The 9,608-nt window shown below is 54.2% G+C and overlaps 1 protein-coding gene across 1 annotated transcript; it reads left to right on the forward strand.

The window, feature by feature from the left end:
• The first annotated feature begins 4,172 nt into the window (after positions 1 to 4,172).
• Positions 4,173 to 5,117, forward strand: LOC102428025 (mediator of RNA polymerase II transcription subunit 27). Its single transcript, XM_006104693.3, has one exon. It carries the CDS (start codon positions 4,173 to 4,175, stop codon positions 5,106 to 5,108), a length of 936 nt encoding a protein of 311 aa, XP_006104755.1. The 3' UTR covers positions 5,109 to 5,117.
• The last annotated feature ends 4,491 nt before the right edge of the window (positions 5,118 to 9,608 follow it).

Here is a 9,608-nt window from a genome sequence, read left to right on the forward strand (position 1 = left end):
GCCTCTCAGGTCCAAACCAAAACAGCAATGCAGTTTACCTCATCTGCTCCCCATTCCTGGCTCCCAGCCAGCGGACGCGGGCACTCAGCCCGTGAGCTTTCTTCCTAGGCCCAGGGAATCGAGCCGATCTGGAAAATTTAGTGATTTTCAGAATAACAAAGTCATTGCCTCTGGTCCATTTTACAGCGTTGACGGGAACGCATATTCGCTTGGAAACCGGTCACCAGAATAGGTGTGCCCAGCAGGAGGTGGGGCTGGTGGTACGACAGAGTTATTCTTTACACCTGGCAGGTGGGCAGATCTGCTCAAGGGCCTTTGCCCGCTGTGCCCTTGGCAAGCTTTGGCATAATTGGTTATCTGGATCTTATTGCTTTTTATTCCTGAGGGTGTCCCTGAGAATTCTACAAACAAACCAGGTGTCCCCTGTGGGGCCCGGTGACAGGAACTGATGTCCGAGGGTGGACACGGCCTGTGCAGGGGGCTGACAGTGGCTTCCCACGCGGGGAGGAGGACCCTCACTCTCCACGTACCGTTTCCAGGTAAGCTCTGCCGGGTCTTCATAGGTGTCCTTGCTGACCTTAGAGAGGCCACGAAACTGGTAAACTTCAATTTTGAGTAAGTATCTTGGAAATTGGGAAAACACAGGCAATATTTTTTTCATGATCCCTCCCTCCTTTCCACTCTCTAAAAATCAATGGAAATAATCCTGGGTGAGGATCAGCAGCAAGAAAACAAGAGTCTAGTGACGTTCGGCTGAATGTTCTGTGTGTATCCCACCTAAGGTGCTTATCTAACCGCTCTGTCCTCCGGAAAGTCCCTCTGGAGGAAACCTTTGGATTGGCCTCCTGGGAGGAGCAGCCTTAGAGCCAGAGCACAGCTCTTCTCCGCTGATTTCATCACTATGTGGTCCGACACGCTGCTCCAGCCACCTTTGTCTCCCCTCACCCTGTGAGCGGCCTTGGCCACCCCCACCCACCACGCGCACCCTTTGGCGCCTTTGTCTTGTTATATGTCTTTCCACAGTTATCTCCTCTCCCCAACTGAACAGTGAGTGTCGTTTTTTTTTCAAGTCCTCATCTGAAGATATTTTTTTCCATTGATTTCTGAGAGAGAATTGAAGGGAGGGAGGAGGAGGAGAAAGAGAGAGAGAAAACATCAATGTGAGAGAGACACACCGATGTATTGCTTCTGCACGCCTCCTACAGGGCTGGGGAACCTGCACCCGAGGTACATGCTCTGACCTGGAATCGAACTTGCCACCCTTTGGTCCGCAGGCCGCTGCTCTAACCACTGAGCAACCAGCCAGGGCAAGCAATGCTTGAAAGACAAAGGTGAGGGCTCATCATTCCTCTCAGGCATCGTTCCCAAGTACTTCTTGACCCCTGCTTCCCCCAGCGTCTGGCAAAGGCTGTGCATAAACAGCACTTGGTCAGTATGGGCCATGGACGGCTCCCCTCCTTGGAGGGGCGGGGAAGTGAGTTATGTGTGTCCCAGTCACTTTGGCCTGCAAGGCACACAGGTGGCACCGCTGGCCAGAACCTGGGCTCCCTCAGTCACTAAACAAAACCCATGGGCCAGAGTCCGGCACGTGGAGGGAAGAGCCGCAGCAGCTGTTTGCACTGGGCCTGGGGTGGTCTGCAGTGGCGGATGGGAGGATGCTTCTCTGTTCCTGCTTATCCGCTAACATTTGAAAAGTCACAGTTACGGGCTTGGTTCAAGGTAAATGGGCCCATCAAATGCACGTGGTCCCTGGAGGTGTCGTCCTTGGGCTTCCGGCTGATTAGCTCCCCGTGACTGGCCCTCAGGTTTGGCTGCGCGCAGGCCCAGCCTCTCCACTCACTGTGTGTGTGGCCTCGGCGAGCCATTTCATCTCTCTGAGCCTCAGTTTACTCATTTATGGCATGCACACTGGCCAGCGTTTAATATCCGAGTGAAAACTTTTGAGTTTCCATTTCTCAAATTGTAAAATGAAAATAACAATAAATTAGTGGATCGCATAACTGCCCAGCATTTTCTACTTTTTAAAATTCGCAAGTGCGAAGTGAGGTGCTTTGAACTTCACGCTAGAATTTTAGAAACTTTTTGGCTTGAAATAGAGACCAAACAAAGCTGTTCTGAGGCCACTGACACTCTGAGGGAGAAGTTGGGGGGCAGCGGGCTGGCCTTGGGCAGAGTCGGGCTCCGGGAGGGACTGCTCCGGGGTTTTCTTTGTTTAGATGCAGGTAAGCCAAGTAGCTGCTCGTGTTCTTAAAGGCTCACTCTGAAGTTTGTGAAGTAAGGCAAGTGCAAACATGTCAACCTGGGATTTTAATATTTTCAATCTTGTAAAATCACACACAGTAAGGACATGCAGAGAGAAAGGGTACAACTTTATAAAAATAGAGACTTGTTTCTCTCCCTCCACTTTTCCCCAGTGGGGAGGTGTTAAATGGCAGGTGATTAGTAAAATAAAACTGAAAATACCACCGCCCAGGGTTGCTGTCCACCACGCCTGTACACGCCATGCTCCACGCGTGTGGCAGGCGGCGTGGCTGCTGTGGCTGGGGTGGTCCACACCGGTGCAGCAGGAGCCACAGCACCGGGAACGCGTCAGCAGCACTGGTAACCCCGGTGCTGCCAGGTGGGCTGCACTTGTGGGGCGATCACTGTGAGCTGTATAAATGGCCAACCGCTGTGCTGCACACCTGGAACGAATGCAATATTGAGCGTAAAGTGTACATGGAAAATTACAGTGTAGCAGGGTGTCCCCTCGTCCCTGTCCAGCATGTGGCACTGGGGGGGAGGACTCCTGTCGTGCACAAGTGGGGGTGCTGAAGCCTGGAGCCCCCGAGGGTGTCCCTGGCCTCGTGCTGGGCAGGCCACTCGGTGCCCCTCTGGTCACTGCCTCTGACACCTGTGCCCTCAGCCCCCAGACCTTTCTCACTTTCTTTATTTCTCTCCTGGTGCCAATTCCTGTGTTGCTGGGGCCTTCACACAAAGGCATTCACTGAGCAGGCTTTTCCGTGGGGGCTCCTTAGCCCGTCAGGCTCAAGGCTGGGAGGGAAGGGGTTTAGTTTCCCAGAGGGCGGGAGGACCCAGATTTTGGAATCTTTGTGCAGGCCCACGGTGGGTGGTGGGTGATCTCCCTGCAGGACCCCTGCAGTGGGCGTGGGAGGTCAGACTCCGTTTCTCTCTCATATCTCACCCCAGGCCTCAACGTAACTATCTCTCCAAACCAGCGTTAGGCAGTGCGGGCGCAGCAGGCCCCTCCCACTGTCAGCCCAGGAATGACCAGTAAAGGATTAAAAATTGTGTTTCAATATATAGCTGAGTTCTGTATTTAACTATAAACTTCTATACCTGTAATATAAAGTGTTTGAGTTTTTAATTGGGCTGAAAAATCAGTTTATTTTGAAAAAGCTCTATGAACTCTAAGAGACTGCATGGTTTTTTTTGCTAAATGTAATAAGGAGGCCCTTCCAACTTCTCAAGGAATGTATTCCCAGATATTTTTGTGAGCGTCCCAAGTTTGTGAAACTACTAGAACATAATGCAGTGAGGTGCGATTACAGAATTTAAATGACCTCTAGAGAATTTTATCAACAACCTGGTAATGCTGAGACAGAGGCAAAACCACTGACTGCCAGGTGCCACCCCTTCTAACCCCTAAGTAATTTGCCTTACATACTAGCTCATCCTTTTCTGAGGTTCAAGTTCATGCCTCAGAAATTATTTGTCATGTTTTATTTTTTTTTTTAGTATACATTAGGAACACTTGAAAACTCAGGTGCTGGGGCGTCTTCTCTAGTATCAGTAAGTGTTTAGCAGAACTAACTCTGTAATAAATGGAATTCAATTCCACACATGGTTTGTTCAAGCACACTTAATAAGTAGTCTATTTTTTAAATGTAAATATTTGGATGACGTTTTTGTTTGTTTTGAAATATTCATTTGCTACATTAACCATGGTTTCAGAATTTACCATTTGAACAGTTTGGTTTCAGAATCTGTAAAATGAACTAAGAATCTTGTGTATCAATTCAGACATGTGAGAATATGTGTTTATAAAGCATGGATCTTGCAAAAAAAAAAAAAAAGATTTCCCAGAAGCCTCCGCGCGCTGCGTCATCAGGGAGCGCGGCTTTCGCTCGCTTAGCCGGCAGTGGAGCGGCTGTGGTGACGGCGGCGGCGGTATGGCGGGCCCGCTGAGCGTCGGCGTGAACCTGGAGGCCTTCTCCCAGGCCATCGGCGCCATCCAGGCGCTGCGCTCCAGCGTGAGCAGGGTGTTCGACTGCCTGGGGGACGGCCTGCGCAACAGGGAGACGCTGGAGGGCCGGGAGAAGGCCTTCATCGCGCGCTTCCGGGACAACCTGCACTCGGTCCACCGGGACCTCCACGAGCTGGAACGTCTGAGCAACCTGGTCTGCAAGCCGTTGGAGAACCACCCGCTCCATAACAGCGGCCTGCTGAGCCTGGACCCCGCGCAGGACAAAACCCCCCTCTACAGCCAGCTCCTGCAAGCCTACAAGTGGTCCAGCAAGCTGCAGTGCCACGCAGGCCTGGCAGCCGGCCTCCTGAATCAACAGTCGCTGAAACGCTCTGCTAACCAGATGGGAGCGCCTGCGAAACGCCGGCCCAAGGCGCAGCCCACCATGCTCCTCCTGCCGCCTCAGTATGTTGATGACGTGATCAGCCGCATTGACAGGATGTTTCCTGAAATGTCCATCCAGTTATCCAGGCCCAATGGAACGTCGGCGATGCTTCTGGTGACCTTGGGAAAGGTGCTGAAAGCGATTGTCGTCCTGCGGAGCCTGTTCATTGACCGAACGATCGTGAAGGGCTACAACGAGAACGTCTACACGGAAGGCGGCAAGCTGGATATATGGTCCAAGTCCAACTACCAAGTGTTCCGGAAGGTGACAGACCACGCCACCACTGCCCTGCTGCACTACCAGCTGCCCCAGATGCCGCATGTCGTGGTCCGGTCCTTCATGACCTGGCTGAGAAGTTACATAAAGCTGTTCCAGGCGCCCTGCCAGCGCTGCGGGAAGTTCCTGTGGGACGGCCTGCCCCCCACCTGGAGGGACTTCCGCACCCTCGAAGCCTTCCACGACACCTGCCGGCAGTGACCGCCCCTTCCCCCCGCAGCGGGTCAGAGGTCAGGAGTCAGACCGCCCATGGGCCCCCCCCCCCCCCCCCCCCCCAGGACAGCCTGGCTCTGAGGCGGAGCCTCCGAAGGACAGACTCCGTCCTGGTGGATGGGACACCTTGCGGGCGGCACAGCAACCTTAGACCCGGGATGAGGGTACCGGCGGGCTCGGTGGTCGCTCTGCCTCCCGGGGAATCGCCCTGGGGTCGCGTTCCCAGTGTTTTCACTGTGCTAGGGTGAGGGACTGAGGCATGGAAGGGTTACAGAATGTGCTAGGGGGAGGGACGGTTACCTATTGTATTAGGGTCCGGGATCGTGACAGAGAAAAGTTGCCAGATTGTCTCAGAAAACAATGTATTCTGATTCAACCCAGCCAGGTGTGACTCCGTTTACCTCCCCATTCATACTTGTAAACTTTGTATGAACCCCGCCAGTGCCAGGAAATGCTTTGTAGTGTTACAGATAAAAGCTTTGCTGTACCCTCGGTCAGCACTGCAGTATGAGGTTCCCTACAGGAGGGACGAACTGTAGTCAGCTGGCCAGCTTAATAAAGGCTCCTAAATTTAAATTCTGAGTCGGTGGTCTATCTCGCTGATTGAACCCATAACACCACAAGCCCGTGTTCGTGCAGTCATGCTAGCGTTGTGTTTTGTAACTTATTTTTATGACAATAAACCTGTCCCCATTCTCAGGCATCAGGAAAGAAGAGGAGCAGAAGCCTGGGTGGTGGTGGGAGGATGCTGGGGGTGGGTGTGGGGGGCGCGGGACCCAGGTGAAGGCCTTCCGGACCTGGCAGGAGTTGCCCTCTGGGGGCAGGAAATGAGACCTCAGGCCTGAGGAAGGTGGGGAGTTGAAAGGAGCCTCCTGCTACGCACTGGGAACCTCAAAGGGCTGCCCTTTCCTTGAAGGGAGACCAGCGCCCTGGGGGTTGGCTCTGCCATCTGTTTACCGCGGAAACCACGTCGCTTGGAGAAGTCAGGATACTCCGCAGGCGTGAGGAGTGCGGGACGGGCATCCAGTCCAGTTTACCCTCCTGTGCAGTGCAGGACGCCAGTTTGAGAAACGGAAGAGATAAGTGCTCCAACCAGTAAAATATTAGGGTCCCAGCAGAGGCCTCTGTGGGACCCCTCCAGAGTGCACCCACATCCTGGGCATAGAAACCCCATAGGAACCCCCTGCTGCCAGGAGCTTAGAGTAAAACCTTTCAGGCTGCACGAGGAAACAAATTCCCAGAGAGGAGGGGATTTGAGACAGGACATAGTAAGACCAATACCCCAAGAATTAGAGAAATCAATAATGTAAAAAAGACGTAAAATAAGACTTTAAAACTGTGGCCATTCTGAGTCCTTGCTATAAGCCACACCCAATTATAAGCACCTCCCTGTGTTACTGTCCTGGCCGGGCCGGGAATCTGAGATGATGACTGCCCACCTGTGGGGGAGAGGAAACTGAGGCACGCACTGGTTAACTGAGGTCGCGCAGGAAATGGGGGAGCCAGGCCCAGACAGCAGACTCATCACAGCACTTGTCTCCTGACCACTGTGACCGGGACCTGCTTTCCTTCCCGTGGAGACAGGATCCCAGCTGGGCGTGTGGCCGCACATCCCAGGGACGCCCGGGGACTGAGCAGGTGACTCGGAGCTGTACCAGGCGAGACGGAGTCCTCTCTGGAGCTAGTGCTTTTCCTTTTCCTGAAGGAAGAGCTGGGGGTGAGAAAGCTGACCAGCGGGAAGACGCACACAGCCCAGCTGTGACAACGACCCGCACAGCTGGGACCCTCACATGGCCTCTTAGTCCTCCACACACTTCCCTAAAATCCAGTCTCCTAAATGAGTGACCACATAACCCAGAGACATACCCAGCCCGGGCTCCTGGCCCCTTTACCTCCAGCATGTTTGGGACAATGACATTCCAGCAGAGTCAGGGCGTCTGGTGTCCCTCGAGGGGAAGGGCCGAGGACTGGCCCTGCTCCACCAGTTGGGCCAAGTGTTTGAATGAGGATCCATTCATGTCCTCTCTGGGCCCTGATCCCACGCATGGTCCTCATTTATCCTATTTCAATCTAATACTATGCCCATCCTACAGGTGAGGAAGTTGAGGCTCAGAGAAGCCGTATGGAAGGACACACAGCTAGTAAGTGGTAGAGCCGGAATTCACTGCATCGGCAGCCGGGCTCCGGTCTGCCCCCTCCAGGCCTGCCTCCCGCGGCTCCTGGGCCTCCCGGGACCAGGTGCTGCCTTTAAGCTGAGTTTCCTGACGAACTGGGCTCGGCTGGGCCCAGGCTCCTTTGTTTCCCAAGCCACAGGAGGGGCTCAGGCACACGGTGGTGCTGGGCTGCCAGGGCGGGGTCCCTGCACAGTGCCGGTAACATCTGAGTGTGCAGCCAGCCCCGGCCCTGTCAGCGCTGGTCACCGAGGGGGCTTTGTTGGCGAAAACAGGCCCCCAGGTCGCAGGTGGGAAAGGCCAGGGACAGCCAAAGGGGTGAACTGAATCTCCTGGGCACCCAGAACCAGCAGATAGAGGCGCTGCGGCTGCAGACCGGCTCCCCAGCCCCCGCGCTGCCCCCGGGAACGCTGTACTTCACGCCAGCGTGCTTTGGCCTCTGCTTTGGCTTCTGCTTTGGTGGCATTTACTAACTCTGTGGAAGCAGCCATTGCTCACTGCCCTGATGCTCAACAGGAAACCAGACCAGTCGTTGAACCCAGACCTGCCCACACAGGGGGAAGTCTCCGACGTCCCCACAGCCTACAAGATACCGGACCACCTCCCCTGCCTGGGAGCCGGGAGAAGCCAGGTTCCTCGAGGTGGAGCTGAGTCCCAGGTAGCAATCTCTCTGTTACACATACATCAGGGCCCCCGATCCCTCGTGATAGACAGCTATCTGGTTTATCAGTTTTTATTGCTGTCGTATCTAGTGATCCCAAACTTAGCAGCTTAAAACACTGGGATACGTGGTGATGGAAGGAGACTGGACTTGCGATATACGATATGCAGATGATGTGTTAGAATTGTACACCAGAAACTTATAATGTTATTAACCCAGGTCACCCCAATACATTCAACAAAAAGGAAAACACACCCATTTATCATCTCCCAGCGCAGGCAGGCGTGGGGGCTCAGGCAGGTCTCTGCTCCTGGGCTCAGGAGGCAGAAATTGAGGTGGAGGCCTAGCTGGGCTCCCACCTGGCGGCTCAGCAGGAGCTGCTTTTAGGCCCACTCAGATGTCGGAGGACCGGTTCCTGCGGCGGGAGGACTCGCTCCCGGGGCCTCGCTGGGTGATCAGGTTGTTTCACTCCCAGAGGCACGTGGTCACTGTTCACTGCAGCCTTATTCGTAGTAGCCGAAGGAGAAGGACCTGCGACAAACAGATAAAGAAGAGGCACGTGTGTACATGTACAGTGAAACATCACTCAGCCCGAGACAAAGGCAGCCTGCCTTTTGTGACAACGTGGATGGCCCTGGAGGACGTATGCTGGGCGAGATGAGCCAGAGGAAGACAGCTGTGCAGTTAGACCTCACATCGACTTTGTGCGAAAATGAACGTTTCCAGTCATGACCTTCTGCGCTTGTGCGGACACGCATCCCCTCGTGTTCACGGGCATCCACGGAGCGCTTACTATGTGCCTGGCACAGGGAGTCAGAAATCCCGCTCCCACGAAGCACGCACCCCAGGACCCGGAGGACGGTTCGGAGCGAAGGAAACGGCTGACAGAGGCTCCGGGGCTTGCCGAGGCCACACTGCGGGGAAGTGGCAGGAACAGGATCCAGCGCAGACCTCCGTCCTGCGGGCGGCCCTTCTCGCCCTGCACAGTGGCTGCCCCCACAGAGCATCGTGGGCTGATGCAGCCCGTGACCAGATTCGGTGGGTGCTAACCTCGAAGCTCTTTAAGTTGGAGCGTGGGCATTTTGACCTCGTTTGTGTGTCCGCGAGTCTTTGGGGAACCCATCCCTGACCATCCATTCAGCCTTCTCTCACCCAGCTTATCTGTAACCTGAGACTGTGGCTCCCCAGAACAGACGGTGAAATATGCTGATTTTATTTATGACTTGCTATAGCTCCAGCCCAGCGACGGAGGATGGCATAGTTGGAAAGGGGAGCCAGAATGGAGCTCTCAGGCCAGAGTTTGAGTTGGTCCTGGCTTTGCCCCTTGGTCTGCAAGCAAGTGTAAGCCTCAGTTCCTCATCTACTAAGTAACAACTGCCTTATGTTTGCTTCATGGTTCAATTAATGCTTATGGAACACCCTCGTGCCCACTAGCTAAAAGGAGGCCTCTAAGAGAACTACCAGGATGCCTCTGCTGAGCATTTGTGGGGAACAGAGAACTGTGCTCTGCAAACCGTTGGACCTTGTATGGGAGTAACTTCTGCCCTGAAAGTCAGCCGGGGCATCTCACACCCTCCACTTTGGCTCCTAAATTCTGAGGCCTTTGCTCAGTTTCCTCATGTCTTTAGTTTAGATACTGCCCAGCTGACTGCCCCC

This window comes from Myotis lucifugus, unplaced genomic scaffold, assembly GCF_000147115.1.
Source record: "Myotis lucifugus unplaced genomic scaffold, Myoluc2.0 scaffold_590, whole genome shotgun sequence".
NCBI lineage: Eukaryota > Metazoa > Chordata > Mammalia > Chiroptera > Vespertilionidae > Myotis > Myotis lucifugus.